Source organism: Argiope bruennichi, chromosome 1 (assembly GCF_947563725.1).
Source record: "Argiope bruennichi chromosome 1, qqArgBrue1.1, whole genome shotgun sequence".
NCBI lineage: Eukaryota > Metazoa > Arthropoda > Arachnida > Araneae > Araneidae > Argiope > Argiope bruennichi.
The window spans coordinates 50,940,324-50,957,589 of NC_079151.1; the positions used below are offsets into that span (position 1 = coordinate 50,940,324).

General features: G+C 29.0%; 1 protein-coding gene across 1 annotated transcript in view; it reads right to left on the reverse strand.

Annotated features, from left to right (window-relative positions):
- The window catches only part of LOC129970165 (inactive tyrosine-protein kinase 7-like), a 102,327-nt gene extending 93,143 nt beyond the window's left edge, over positions 1–9,184 (reverse strand). Inside the window, exon 1 of the mRNA XM_056084438.1 lies at positions 8,978–9,184. Within this exon, the coding sequence (XP_055940413.1) occupies positions 8,978–9,047 (70 nt within the window). The 5' untranslated portion in view covers positions 9,048–9,184. The remainder of the gene's footprint in view (positions 1–8,977) is intronic.
- Positions 9,185–17,266: the final 8,082 nt, after the last annotated feature.

A 17,266-nucleotide genomic window follows, 5' to 3' on the forward strand; every position in this document is an offset into this window, starting at 1 on the left:
CGAAGAAAGATTTCCTTCATTCGAAGCAGGAAATATTACAGGAAAGCTTATTAAGATTTTTGGAAGCTTTCAATCTTTTACCTTCATACTGAAAAAAAGAGTAGCCAGATTTAATTTTTTTAACAACTAACTATCATATTGAAAAGAAAAAGATTAGTCAGATTTAATTTTTTTAGAACTAACTATCATACTGAAAAAAAAAAAAGATTAGCCAGATTTAATTTTTTTTTAGAACTGAACTCCGGAAGAATTCTTTCGAACTTTTATTATACATGCAAACATGTTCTCAATAAGATTAATAAAAGAAGAAAAAGTGAAACCCTCTGATTATATACATTCATTTACTTATTTATTTTATGACACAGAAAAAAAGAAAAAAAAAAATCTTAAGAAATATATAAATGCAAGGATTAGAACTTGAAAAGAGGAATTACCTATTAATTATTCGTATCATTTGAAGAACGTTGGCGGCTAAGAAATACATTCTTCATTCCATTTTGTAACAATAATAGAATTTTTCTTTATTCGAATTCGAATTTTTCCTTATTAACCAAAAGAAAAAATATTTTCTTATATGAATAATATCTCGAGAAGTGAAAAAACTAAATAAGATTACTACTACAAACTTAAGGCAATTTACTACTACTACAAATGTAATTAAAATACATTACTTAAGGCACTATTAATTGTTAATACGAATTTAATTTCATAATCTTTAGAATTTCTTTTAAAAAAATCAGAAAGATCCGACGAAATAACTCAAATTTCAAAGAAGTACATTAAATTTGATTTATCAACCTACGGACAAAAGTAAATAGCTGTAAAATACCTTGTCTTTTACTATATGTTTTCTTTTCGCTTATTTTTTTTATTATTTATTATCCATTTCTTTTGAAATTATTATTCTGTTTAAATCCCAATATTTATCCTAACAACAGGCAGAGCCTAGAATTTAAGTTCCGAAAATCAGAAAAAGAATTGCTTCTAGCAAATTCACATATTCAAGCCAGTATAAAATGCTATAAAGCTTTGCTATAAATGCTATGCCATTTATGAAATGCTATAGACAGTTTAAATTCTAGACAGTTTTTCAATATCGTCACAGCATTATATATCCTAACATCCACACTGAAAACATCAGGAAGCAAACTAAAACAAAAACCGAAATCGTCAATTCTTCTCGCCAAAAGTCTGTTTCCTCTATGGAGACAAGGGGGGCTGGATTTATTATGAGTACTCGTCCAATTTTTATCTTGCTTATAGGAGAATGCCCGAGAGAAATATCCTTTCCGAAATCCTACTGACCACATGAGCAGGCCAATTCCGCGGCTCTTCCGCTCAGATGACTCAGAGGCCCCTGTCCTCTAGACTAAAGACACCCCCCCTCTCTCTCCTCCTCAACGCCTATATCATAATTTAAGAGGCCAGCGGGGACTAGCTCTCTGGAGGAACTAGTATTATTTTCAGGAGGATTTATGTGACGCGGATCCACTATGGAATACGGTGTATAATTTGCCCCATCTTCTGTATTTTTCTTTTTATTATTATTCTTGCGTGATTATATTTCATAGATTCGCATCTGGTTGAGATATTCTGGCATCAGTCTGTTATCAATAATTCATGGGTGCTGTAATTGCTTCGCTTTAGATTTAAGCATTCATATTGTATTTTATTCTTTTGCGTGACAGCAAATTTGCATGATGTTGCTAATGGGTATTAATTATTTACTTAGTAAATAATCTAGTTTCAATCTATTTTTAATAGCTGATGATTGCATTCGTTCCGAAACCTAAGGACAATTGGTGTTTATATTCGTTTTGGTTCATTCGTTTCCATTATCGCTCTTTGTAATTCTTTTAATTTTAACTTAAGAGTTATTGTTAGTACTTTTAACATCCGTGATTATGGAGTATGATAAAGGAAGAAACGATGAATTAATCAGATTAATTTATAGATATAAATAACAATATAATGAAACAAAATAACAATATTGGTGAATTTTTGAAATTCAAAGACAGAAACATTCTTTTTCATCAAAAATATATTCTTGGATAAAAAATATTTTTTTAATTACAATAGAGTCTCTATTCAGCAAACTTTTATTTAGTAAAATTTTCTGTTTAACAAAATTTTTCTACAGAACCTTAATTTTGAATAGTAATTATATGCTGTTTCATCTCCATATTAAGAAAGTTCATTTCTATTTAACGAAAATTTTCGACCTTCTTTTTTGCAAAATTACTTGATTCCTCATTTATCAAAATTCCAATAAAATCTACCAAATTGATGGCTACAAACACAAATGTCCTTCCTCAGTTATAGAAGGTATACACAGATTTGCCTACTTTTTCTTTTCTGTTAATGATGGCGTTGTGATTGCCGAATATTCTATAGATGTTGACCTAATGCAAAGTATTGCAAAAAGTGGTGGAAACGTTACAGTGAGTGATAAAGATGATAATAAAGAGGCTATTAAAAAAAATTTTATCAGAAATATTAGCAGCATTTGAAAAAATACGAAGGAGGGCTACAATTTAAAAAAAAAAAAAAATGTTACAGATTATGTGTTTTATTCTTTACTAAAGTGTAAATTAAGTGTAAAGCAAAATAAAGTAGTGTAAATAGTTAAAGTGTAAAGCAAAATATATTTTGAATAATAAACTTACACAAATCAGAATTACATTTTCATATTGGAATATATGTAAAAGACAATAAAAAAATAGATTGGTTTCGATTTTAGTACCCACCTTCCTCATTTTTATAAATCAATTTACAAATTCCTCATCTAAGAATTATTTTTATAACGAGATTTTGCAAGGATGGAACTATAAGATTTCATTAAGTAGAAAGTCGACTGTATATCAGTCATGCAAATAGCATTATATCCACAAATACCACCAATTCTCACGCAGAAGATTCAGCTTCTATAATATATAGGGTGTTCATTAATTATTGTCGGGGTTTCCGTACCTCATAACTTTCGAATAAAAAATATTATGCAAAAACCGATTACGTATTCGTAAATTACAACTCAAAGAATTTTATTAATGATATTAAAGTGTAAAGCTTGCACAATTTGCACTTTGTAGGCATTCAGCTGAAGGCGATAATGTATTCGTAAATTCGCTGAACAAATTTTGACTTTTGATAATCGTGCGGGTTCTCCGAGCCCCATATTCTACAGTTATGTTTATTCACTTTTTCTGACACATGAAAAGTGGATTCGTCACTGAAGAACCATTTCCGAAGGTAATTTTCATCATCCTCAATTCGAGTCAAAATTTGTTCAGAGAATTTACGAATACATAATCGCCTTCAGCTGAATGCCTACAAAGTGCAAATTGTGCAAGCTTTACACTTTAATATCATTAATAAAATTCTTTGAGTTGTAATTTACGAATACGTAATCGGTTTTTGCGTAATATTTTTTATTCGAAAGTTATGAGGTACGGAAACCCCGACAATAATTAATGAACACCCTATATATATATATATATATATATATATATATATATATATAATGTTATACCTTCTCATTTATCCACATTTTTTTTCAATATATCTAAAATGCATTTCGAGACTATAGCCTGAATTTACAAGAAATATTTTAATTCGATTAATTTGATTAAATTCTAGCATTTACACTAAATTACAAGAACAGCTATGCAATGCAGTGCAGTTTTTATGGAATGATTCAATTGGGCAATAAACTTTATCGAAATCGCTTTCAAATATCACCGATTATCAGAAATTACAAGTCTTCAGTTAATGATCAATCAAGGATATAATGTAGTTAAGCGAAATTTCGCTGAATATATCTCCAATGCGCCATAACAGCACCGATAAAGAATTGGAGGAGAGAATTTAATGGCGTGTTTTTAAATTTAATAATTTTAAAATAATAAAAACACTCAAAAAATATTTTCAAAATTTCCTGCACAGCTTAAACGGAATTAGTTAACTATGAACGGTTTTTATATGTTTATTCAATACTCGTACCAGTAAAAGGGACAGAACAATTTGTTTCAGAATTTCTTAAAATTTATTAAATGTTTGTCCTTCTGCTACTTTCTCATGTACATCCGTAGCATGGCGAGTTTTGCGTTTTTACTTCATCGCTTAGACACTAATGGCACACGGATATCCATTTTGGATCGCTTCCCATTAATTAAATGGGCCCAAAATTCGATAAATGTCTTCAGTTGGAACTACTTTCTGTGTTATTGTGATCACATCGTGTGAATTAATACTGACTGACAGTCAACTTGCAAATGGATTTGGACCAAAATTCTATAAAGATTGTAATTTTAGCAATAAAACCAAATCGCTTCTATCTTTATTTAAATATCATGTCCTGAAAAGAGTTACTGTACCCAAATTCATCTAAAATTGTATATAAAAAAATACAATAACTCGAAAAGGCAACAAATTAGACAATTAAATTTGAAACACAGTATTTGTACTAAAATGCTGATTTTTCGTTAAATTTTAATGAATTTGTGAGTAGGAAGTTTGAACTTTTTGAGTTGTTATTTTTGGATTCAATGTGATCTAAAAATGTAAAATTTGATCAAAATTTAAGTTTGAATATTTTGATAGCTGCAAAATTTCTTTTCTGCAAATTAAAATATAATTTCTGTATAATCCGAAGCTGTGTTCTCTGTATATAAGCAAACAGTACAGGAAATTATTGCTTTAATTCATTAAATACAAATGAATTAATTTCTAGAAAAGATATAAAAATGCAAAATAAACTTCTGATCTGCGAACATTTTTCTTCAGTAATAAAAAAAGTCAATTTTTATAAAGAATTTTAATTTTATCTTTTCGGACAGGCATAAATGTGAAGTGACAGAACCATTTTTTTTTTTTCGTTAACAATTTTTTTATTATTATTTTGAAACTGATTGCCGTATAACCATAGTATTAATCAATTGTAATGATATTGGTGTAATTGGACAATGGATAGAATACTTCACAATGGATAGAATATTTCAAATTCAAAAGGTCGTAGAAACTATTTAATATTGAGGCTTTCCAACATAGGGTTAATCCTAAGATTTGATGAAATGAGACATCATGGCACTGTATACACATGAGACATATTGCACTGGTTATTGTTCTTTAAATTGATAGTCACAAAAAAAAAGGGGGGGAGCTGAACGACTGAAGCCTTACAGAACACTACTCATGGTTGCAACGAAGTGTAAGCAAGATAGATTATTTTACCACATAGCTGACGGATTTGGGGGGGGGGGGGAGATACAGATCTCTAAAGATAACAATGAAAGGTCCGCTTGACTCCGGACTTTTGCAAACACATGACCCTGAGGTTTTCTTTTCCGGTGTCAAATTTGTCCCAAACGACTTTCCTTTCAAAGCCAGCAATCTCCATCAGTAGTAAAACCATTTCTCAAGATCTAACATTGAAGCAACGAATGTTGTCGGATTTTAGGATTTAATGACACTGTACTCATGAAACAAAAACAAAGTACAGAGTATTAAAGACAAGAGACTATGAGAAACAATAAAATGATCCTTTCCTAATTAAAATTTTCTATACCACCCATTTTAAAACTTACTGCTGTCATTCGGACCTTCTTAATATTTTTATATTTGCACCTCCTTTGCGCCGTTTCTAATTGCATCCTCTGTCATGATGTAAGGAATTGAAACGTTAAGATAAGTAAAAGGAAGTTCATTTAAGAACAATTATTTAAAATATTTGAGTATAAGATAAGTTTGAATTTGAATCAATGCAATCTACTTTTGTAAACGAAGTACGCAAAGAGAAAGTTCAAAAGTTCGAATTTGTTATTTTGATGAATCTCCACATTTCAGATATCACCAAGATCGAAAACTATATATTTGAAATTGAATCTATCTCTTTCTCTGTTAATCTAAGAACACGATCACACAAGAACGCTTTAGCTACACGGATGAAATTCGGTACGGATAATCAATTAAGTCAAGTAATCAAGTAAGTCTGGCAAATCAATTATAAGTAAACTCGATTATTTTAAAACACAAAAAGCGAGATAAATAAAATTTAGTACAGAGGTTTGGCATCTAAATGTAGATATTTATCAAATTTTGAATCAAATTTTTCCAAAGAGCTGACCATCTGTCGGACAAAATCTATACTTGCGCATGCATATAAACATTCATCAATGTAATGGTTTAAATCAATGAAATTCTTTGTGTTCTGATTATGATTGTAATTTCATATCAAACTTTGATTACAATAGGTTGGAAAAAAGTTGTCCAACATACATATTCGCAAGACAGATTCAGAAAAAATGTTAATTCACACAGAAAATCTGTTTTGTAGTAAATGTTAATCAATGCCGTATAAGGGATTCATGGATGACCTTACCCAAAATCTACAGTTTTATAGGGAGAAAAAGGTTAAAATCTTAATTGAAAAGTATGTCAAAAAGTTTCTGCGAGACCATTTCCGCCAGTTCCTGTTTTCGATTAGTTGTTTTTGAGATAAATTCCGAGAATCTATTCTTTATTTGTGTGAACCAGTCTTGTGACTGAGAATTTAAAAAGCTCCTTTAAAAGACATTTTTATCATGAACTTGAGTAAATACAAAATTATCAGCAATTGAATCACAGGTCGCATTGGGCATCTGTACGCGTTTAAAAGGATATGAAGAAAGTTTTCAAGGAGTTGAATTTGAAACAAAATATTACACACAGAAAATCCACGATTGATATTAGAAATAAAATTTTGTCCCAATATATCAAATATAATAATTAAAATCGTATTTAAGATTATTTACTTAGTAATAATCAAATTCCGAGGCTTTTAGCTTTAGATGCCTTCAACATTTGTAACCGAGTCCTTAGCTTAATAATTTCATTCCACTGTTTTACTCGAAAATGACTAACTTATTTCTATTTTATGTAAAGAATTGAAACTTCTGATAATAGGGCCTCTACAACTTTATTCTAGAAGCATTAATCCGATGATACCTCTATGCATCCACACGGATACAACCAATTCGCTCACGTAGTCTCCAGGGATGAGTAGGTAATCTAAATTGGTAGCCTTTTACTCCGAATGCTTCAGTTTAATTACCGTTCGCTACTTAAATGGCGGGGGAATGACACTAATATTTACTTTAAGGATGGGTAGTAACATTAAAAGAGCACGGCGTGAGAGCGGGAATTTATTGCTGAAGGAACAAGGCGGAGACGGCGAACACTGACGGCAGCAAATGAGCATTTGTGCTAAGGTAAACAATAGACGGTATGCCGGCTTTAAAATGGGGAATTCTCTTTCCTCGGCGAAACGCAAAACAAAGGAAATGCATAATGACAGCATAATAGAGTAGTAAATCAAGGGAATGGACCGTAAACAAAACTGGTGACGTTTGATTATTTCAAAAATTGCATTAAAGGGTTTAATTATTAGTGGTTGGTTCTGCGAGTTCAGTTTTAGGTTTTTGCTATTATTAAGTATTCCATAATGCACATATTTTATATTAATTTTTTTTACAGTGATTTCATTTATTATATATAATGTTAATAAATGAAAAAGTATATGCGAAAGCTATAACTGAAAATGTAAGCACGGAAGAAATTATCGTTTCTGTGGAAAATGCGGAATGTTTTACTTACAAAGAAGCGGCAATCTTTTCCCTTACACAACTTTCATTTCTGTAAAAATTTGTTAATTCAGTATAACGGTTTAACGAAAATTTATAAGATTTTGCAAATTATACAAATATTGTTATGCACTACTATTTGTTATATCATTTGAGAACAAGAAGCAAACATTGATTTGTCGATCAAATAATTGTCGACACATTTCATCTTTTCTATTAAATAATTTTTGATTCCATAAATGAAATATTCATTAAAGTATTCAGAGATGATAAATTTCAAAAAATATCTATTAGCTCTTATATTAAGCTAAATTATTAATTTAAAAAATACAGCTTAAAGTATTTTAGTACATTTCCAAAGAACAAAGTCTAAATTTTCTTCAATACATTAAAAATCAAGAAAAATGCACGTTTGTATATGTACCATAATAGGAAACTACAAACCAATACAGAAACATCACACTGTTGTTAAATTAAGTTTCCAAGCAAAAAAATTGTAAAAGAAACGAAAAAAACTTATTAATCGAATCACACATGTAAGAAAAATTAGAATAGGAATCTCAAGATACTATTAAATTGCTTCCTAAAGAAAATTACAGATATATTTAAAATAGCTGAGGATCTTAAATTGACGATCAAAAATTGATAAACAATATTCCAAACTAATAAACATAAATATTGTATATAAATATAAATATATATAATTCTCACTTCCAAAATAGTTCATTTTAAATTAGCTTTGAGAGTCACATCGAACATTTTGAATATATGACAAACTAATTAAAAATCGAACACTTACTTAACAAAGGTGTGTATACAATTAATTTTTAAAATTAACAGACTACATTTCATAAACAAATATTTTATACTGCCATTAAACAATGCTAGAAATGATGCATTAAAATAAGATCAAATATGATTTTCCCCTAACTCGAATCAATACAAAATTATTTTTAAATAGTTATAATTTCACACTTAAATTCTTCTCAGTTGTTTCAATTTCAAAATTATTTCGTATTCCATTGACCTACAAATAAAAATTTCCAATGTTTATATAACTTTGACTTTAAAATATGCTGAAACAGATAATGATGGTGGTATTTTGAATGCACATCAATTCATGGTCGGATATCTCACGTGGATTCCATCATTCATGAGAAACGAATAAATGTTAGTTTGATTCAAAAATATTCTTTATTATAATTCAGAAAAATAGACAATAAGAATACTAATAAAGATTTGTATCAGCAATGTATAACACTCAACTTTTTAAATGCAGATCTGTAGCATATATCCATTACCATATAACAGCGGCCACTGTAAAGTTTAAACACAACAGAACAAAGATAAACACTACTCACCGGTTACAAAACACAAGAACCGCTTCAAAATTGTATCCATTTTCACGTAAGACAGCACGTGAATTGCCATCAGGCAGATGACACTATCGGAGGGTCATATTAATTCTCAAAATTAGGCGCGTCAAATACGCGTGCAAGCGTAAACCAGCGATATAAATACAAATTGAACCGCCGACAAATCAAAACACACCAGGACGCCTGCTCACTGTTGGCGGAATGCAACAACTCGCGCTACTAGAATCATTAAAGAAAACCGCGAGCCGGAACTGTCAGCCATTCTTCCGCTCAAGAAAGTAGTTCGTTCTAGAATTAGTGATTCTTCAATAAAATGAAATAGAAGAACTTTTAAAAGTATTTTGTAGGATACATAAATTTCTCTATTAGTTTTGTGGATTGTATTGGAACTTTTCTGAAGTAGGAGCATAGTTTCGTTTGACAATGTGTTACTCCGCGGTGATCAGTTCTTCGCCAGATAAACCACTTCTCGCTTTTAAGTGTTTATCGCCCATATGGCATCTTGAATGCTTGTTCACAAGCGTTCAACTTCTGTTAATCTATTTTTCACAAATGAGTTCGAAGGATTTTATACATCGTTTCTATCTTAAGCGTTCATAATTCATTCTGAATATTTTGCATTGGTTAAATGAATGAAAAAATTAATTTTACATTTCTTTAAATGCTTAAAATATTTTTTTAAATGGCAATAGATAATTTTTACATCAATTTTATATACTTTAAAGTAGCAATATTTTGACAAATTAAATGCTAATTTTATAAAAATATTTTTTGCAAAATTATTTATAAAAATTATGTATAAATTTTTGTAAAGTATTTTTTTTTTTTACTTTTAAAATATTATTATAGTATTTTATATGAATTACATTTAATTAAGATTGAATTAGAAATATTTTCAATACAATAAAGAGTACCCTATTTCATTGAGTTCCTGCACTCTGACCTCTTCCTGCATTTTGATTTTATGTTACTTATTTCGAATTCATCGCATAATTATTGTATCTTAAATCATAAAAAAAAATTTGAAAAATTACTTTAGCTTCTCTTTTTTTCAAACATTTTTGATTAAATGTCGTACCATTATATGCTACTTTACTTATTTATATTCATTTATTTTAAATAAATGAAATTATTTGAAATAGTGAGAAGAAATTGAAAAGAATATGTATGATAATGAAAATCTGAAATTCTTCCCTGTTTAAGTCCTTCGTTTACAATCATATGTCAGATACGCGCATCGAATAACTAAATTTTTAATTTTGAATCAAAATTAAAAATGAGGCATTAAGCACTTTTAAATGGGAAAACATAATTTAGAAACGCTTTAATATCTCAAATATCCTTTACATTAATTATAACAGGAATTAAAATTAAAATAAATGTCCCAAATATAATGTGTCATTTGATTATTAAGTTAAATGACACTGAATAACCAGTTTTGCGTGCATTCTTTATAAAAGAGACAAACTTTCGTAGAAATATTTGCATAAACAAAATATTCAATAGATTAACTCTTAAAATCTTGCTTTTTAAAATTAACTTTTGAGATGCTTATTCAAGAAATATAATTAAAATTTACATTCATAATAAGAAAAAAAAATATCGTCCAGCAAGTAATTTGCAGAATTACGCGCCTTGATAAAAGAACTTAAAAAAGAACTACTGTATCAAGAAAGATCATCATTAAATCATACTTTTCATTAAACCCTGTGTGGATAATATTCAAACACCAGCTTCTGTGTTTAAATAACTTATGTGAATAATTAATAAATAAGGAGCTAAAATCTAATTGGATCGCAGCTATTTTGTTACATTAAGCATTTGATTTGTTTCTTCCTCCCCCCCCCCTTCTTTTTTTTACATATCTCTGTTTTATTGAAATTTTGTTCATTTGAATATTATCAAGCATAATATATGATATTTTTAATACTTTCAGAAACTAATTTTAGATTAATTGATTAATTTCCTTATAAGGCATAAAAATGGCTTGTCTGGATATAAATTTGAGGGGGAAAAACTGATGACCAGATCCCCAAATATTTATAATAACGAATTCTAAATATAAGATTTAAAAAGTTATAATAAAAAAAGAGTTATTTTATAAAGTAATAATAGAATTTAAAAAAAATATTAGTTTTAAAAAGCTAATGGTTTAAAATTTTGAAAAAATTATTAATTTTTTTATTATTTCTGAATTTGTGTCAAAGAATTAGAGCTCAAACATTCTTATTTTTAGAGAAATTTTTGAATGAAAATTTGAAAAATTCATGAATTTCATGAAAGAATTCTCTCTCATATTCAAACATTCTGTTTCATCGAACATTAGCTCTTTCATTTGTTCGTTTTAATTCATAACTATTCTACATTGGCTGATTGCTGATTAGGCAGACTAGACTATTGTGTCAAAGGACATCGCAGACAGGTCGATTAAAAAAGATGTTATTAGCCTAACTGCCTAATAAATGAATTTTCAAAAAAAAATATTATTCCTAAAGAATTATAAAATATTAGGATAATATTAAATGTAAAATTGGTCAAATCTGATGAAACTTATAGAGATTAATCATGAGATACTTACAGAGACATCACGTTCATTTGATTAATTCAGCATTTATAAACATATAACTTCTACTCAAATAATAATTTGTATAAAATAGGATGCAGTCCACTCTTGAATCATAATATATAAATATTTATCGTCATAGAGTTACTTAAAAATTTGTCTAAAATACTATATTAAATTAACAATGAGTTGAAACGTAAGCTAAATGACCAGTTAACTAAAAGGAGGGCCTCAAAGTGTACGTTTTAGCGAGGGTCGCCTAATATCTGAATCCATCAATGCTATTTTATTTCTCAAAATACTGAACACACTTTTTTTTTTAATCCGTGCAATGCTTAACACATAAAACTCTTTTTTTTTTTTCACATATTGATTCATTTCTTTATAACTATCAAAATATTGGCCAACATTAAAGAGCAAGTGATAATTTATTCCCCCCTCTATTAAATACAGCTGACAAGCGATATCATAACTGATAGCGGAAGTGCGTGTTGGCGGGTGCCTTTCTGTGCTACGATTTAACATCTGACAACATGTGTTCAGTATAGATGGTGTGTCTTCGTGGGATGATTTTTAATATGAGCCGATCGTTTATATGAAGCTCATATGAAATTAAAAGAGTGTAGAAGCTTTAAATCATTCAACGAAAGAGGGATTTTATATGACAACATCATTACGAAACTGATAATTAGTCAGATGTTATTATAGAGCAATCTTCTATGAATTTAGTTTTTCTGTCGGCCCTTATTAAATAGGGAATTGATTGAATTCTGCAGGTGAGGCAAACCATAGTTAATATGACTCATTTTTAATTTAGCATGGAATATGGTATGCGTGAGTAATATATCCAGAAAAAATAATTCTCTAAACTATAGCTTTTAAAATTACTTTCTGCAAAGTTTAACATATGTAACATCAACCAACCCTGACTAACGAAGAAGATAAATCACTTTTATTTAATAAGAAGCTAAACAAGCGACAAAAATTTGCACAGCAGCTGTCTGATTTTGAAATGGGGATTGGTTTGAACAAAACCAGTGGGAGTGGTTCGCAAGAAACTTTCTTGCTTATTCTTTAATAAAATGCACTCAACCATATACCATTTGCAAATAAAACTTATGAAAAAGTCTGTTAGATTGCGATCTCTCGAGATAAATCACTGGGATGCGATTAATACACAAATACCAGAAAATTGAATATGTATTTTGTACGCCTTTTTTTCCAATCAATTAAAACCAAAATTGTCTAAATTTCATATATTAAGTCCATTGCGTTTTTGAGTTAAATGTTTTTAATGTTTAATGTTTTTGAAAATATAGATCGACTGACTATCAATCCTTATGAAATTATCATGTCTGTACTTACGAATATATACTAGACTTTTAGATGTTAAATCTGTCAAATTTTATCCATCTAGCTCTCTTCTTTTTGTAGTTATCGTGCTTACTTATATTCGTACAGATGGACAGGCATACTCACTTTGATTGGATTTCGTTCCAAATTTAATAGGAATTTACAAATTTGGAGTAGAGACCATATATGAAATTTTATCCATTTTACTCAAAGAATCTTTGCGTCATCGAGTTCGAATCTTTCGACAATTGCAATACTTTCTCTTTGCGTACTTCGCATATAAAAAAAGCAAAAGATGGCACTTTATCAATAGCATTGGAAAACTCTTTTATATATATATATATATAATCTTATAATTTAAATGTAACCTAAAATTTCTTCATCAATTTATGATCAAAAGTTACAAAGTTTAAAAAGTAAATTATTACTTACAATTTTTAAGAAGCCACAGAGAAAAATGTGGGATTTCACAAAATTATCCGCTTATCCATCATCAACAAACTTTTTTTTAAAAAAATATTTTCTCAGTGGTATCAGGAAATACAATTTTGTCACGTTTTTGGTACTTGTTCAATTCTTTGCTTTGAATTTTATTTCACTATGATAGCGTTTCGATGAATTTGATGTGATAAGAGGGTTCTGCAAATAAATTTATAATTTTATTTGCCGGCTCCAACATGCTTCAAGGAATAGAAATTCACATGGTATTAGAATATATATATATATATATATATATATATTTCAGTTACATACAGTTTCCAAAAACATTCTTTATCATTCTTTATCACGATTAATTTCAAAATTATATAATCAAATATTGCTTAATTAATCAAGCTCCTAATTTCATAATCATTTTAAAATTTTAATTAACATATACAATTTTCAGCACCTAGTGACCTAATGACAATGCCTTTGTTTCAGGGCCGCAGGATGGCAGTTTGGGATTCCATTTCTCCAACGTTCTACCATGAACGTGTTCCTAAATGTCATTCAATTTGCTGGAATCAAGTGTCTTTCCGGAAGTGTGGTGTGGAAGTTTGGAAAAGAAATGCTAACTTTGATATCGTCCTTGTCATATGATCACACTTCGAAAGTACAAAGTAGGTCCAAATTGATAGTAGAAAACTCATGAAAATTAAAAAATTGATGTAAATTTAAATATTGTAAATCTAGGCATAGTATGGATTGTAAAACGCAGTTTTACACATAAACATTATTTTGATTGTTTCCATTTAATTTGACTGAAGATAAAATTTCAGTCACATCAGATATGTTGCAGAGCATCGGTAGGATCTCTATCGATTGATAACACAGTTAAAGAAATTATGCAAATTAAATAGCACTTGTGGCGAAAGATTTTCAGACATGGAAAAAGTCAACGAATTTATAATAAATAACAGACGAAGAATTGAGTGACTTTTAAACACAATCGACATTGAAAGGTGAGATAATAAAGTAGAATATAAAGCTCCTTTAACTTACAACTTGAATAAATTGTTAAAAAAAAATCACTGGAATTATTGCAATGGAGACAGATCCAAATAACGAAAAAAAAAAAAAAAAAAAAAAAAAGAGGATATTTTGTGAGAGGCATTGAAAATTTTTTCTATGTACAGCTAAATATTCAAAGGCTAGTGCCAATTAGAGTCCCTAGCTAACCTCATTAGCAATTTATAAAAATATGCACGCATCATGCTCACTTTCTTGTTAGGCAATAATAAAAACTCCCTTCCGTTAGCATTTTCCTTTCTTTATTCCCATTTAATTACACCAATTTCTATGATTGTTTAAACTGAACATGCTTTTTAATTTGATCTGTACCTAACAAACTTTTTTTGCGCTCACAATATATTCATAATGCAATTTCCAAGGTTAAGAAAGGTTCTTGTAATTCATTCCTAAGCTAATCATCGTTCATAATTCACTCCCAAACTAATCACCTTTTTCAAATTATACTTAAGCTAATCATCTTTCATCATATGTAATTCACAGACTTCTTCATACCTAATTCACTCTTGAACTAATCATCTTTCAACGACATACCATTTTTCAAACCAATAGGATTACTCTTATACTACATGTAGACATTCATAACATATGTTTTAAAATTAGTTCTTCAAGGTTAATAGTTTTAACAGTGATAAGGCTTAATGATGTTCTCTTTCTCTGAATTCCAAGACTACTTCGCGGTCTACGACGATCCGTCAAATTTTTAATCTAAGTATTACCAAATATTCATTTACTAGAAATAGTTAACATTGGCAAATGATTCACTTATCCGCTTCATAATTGATTGAGTACGAGTATTTAAAAATGCCGCTCTCGCTTCTACTGGAAGTGAAAAGGATTCCAGTGAACAAGTACATCATTAAGATGATTATCACATTCAGTAGATGCATTTATTCATTGAAAATGGACGGCAGTGCATTAATAAACGTTTCATTATCATTGACACTTTCAACAAAATATCTTTTCTATCAATATTGCAGTTGCTTTGTAAGAATTTATCTTTACAAGCGGGAAAAAACAACCTTATTTGCCCAAAAATACTTAATGGTTACAAGTATAATTTGTTCTAATCGATGTTCACGCGCAGTTTACGGAATCTTTTTCTTTTATTTCCTTTTTTTTCCAATTATTTATTTATTTTTATGTACTGATGATCAAAAATTTACTTGCTGTTCAGCATCTTCTATGTTTATGATCCAAGCATTGTTTACTTAACCGTCGTGGTCCAAATGTATTCGATTTATAGTATGAACGGAAGATAATTAAAAAAAATAATTCATTTTTTAAAAGAAAACTTTTTATATATATAAGAAGTATAGAAAAAGTATTGCAATCGTCAAAAATATTAGAATTCGAAATTTTGATGAATTTCCACGCTTCAGGCCTTTGAAAATTCGAAAAACACATTTTTGGCATTATGCCTCTCTGTCTGTCGACCTATAAACGGCTTGAGCTAGACTACTGAAATTTAGTGTATGAAATTACGACCAAATTTTTAAAGCCTGTATCCTTTTTTTTTAACGTGTATAAAATTATAATTAAAAATGTTTTTGGTACAAAATTAGATCAGTTTAATAAATAGTTAGGTACCTTTAAATTAGTGACGCGCCTGCACCTAATTGGCCTACAGGATGAAACGGTTCTGATCATTAGGTTAATATAAAACCATAATCTGGTTGAATTTAAAATTTGTAATGAAGTTAATTCACAGTGACGTGACATAAATCTAGTATTCGCTCTGATTTCATATGAAAATCTGTTATGCATATTGTAGGATAGGAACGGATTATGGATCCATGCGTTTTCTCAAACATATTTGGCACAATATTGATAAAATGCATTTTTTTTTTTTTTTTTTTGGTAATGTCATATCCATCTACTAATTTTCCATTTTAGCAGATCCTGACAAACTGTAAAAATAAGGAGGAGTGTATTTACACAGTACTGAATTCCTCTCATCTCAGCATGATTCTTCCATATTTTTGATGAATGAATATAATTTTGAAAAATACTCATAAATATTTTTATAAGGTACAAAGAATTTTTCCATTAATTTCCGAATGATATGTATATGAATATGCACAATTATGCATGTATTTTAATTTTGAATATATATGCATAATTCTATATTTAAAAAAGAATTAACATTGTTTTGGAGGTTCCTCCGTAATAATCGCGAGTAGAAGTGATATAATTTGAGTACTGGATGCAACTCATTGCCTCTATCTGCCAAATTATAAATAGAGAGGCTTGTTTCAAAAGAACCCTTGAAAAGCTGGAACCTTGAAGTAGTATAGGGTGAAGAATTTAAAAAAAAAAAAAAAAAAAAAAAACATTTGTATTTAGATGAAATCAGAAAAAAAAAAATGCATTTTAATAATTTTTTTTATTTATCATAAGTGGACACTTATGATAAATTTTCTATTTCCTGAGGCTTGTTTTATTGTGATTTAAGTAGGCATATCATTGGTATATAACTAAAAATGACCAGGTCTAAGGAAAAAAAGCCGTTATAGTGGAATTTCAAAATGTAATGTATGAATATGAATATATATATATATATATATGACATTTTAAAACTCATCTTATAAATTTATCGCATTAACTTATTTTTATTTATCTTTGGACTTATTCTCTGTTAGTTCTATGCCGACGATATCTGAACTCGGCAGACAAATCGAATACCGCTCGTTTGACGGATGACAGATAAACATAAATTCGAGACAAAAAAGCCTAAGTAAAAAAATAAAAACTGCATTAAAAAATTAAACACCTGCAAGACTTTGAAGCTTGTACTCAAATACGACGGATCAATTTAATTTTTAAATAATAGACTTTTAAAAATCTGA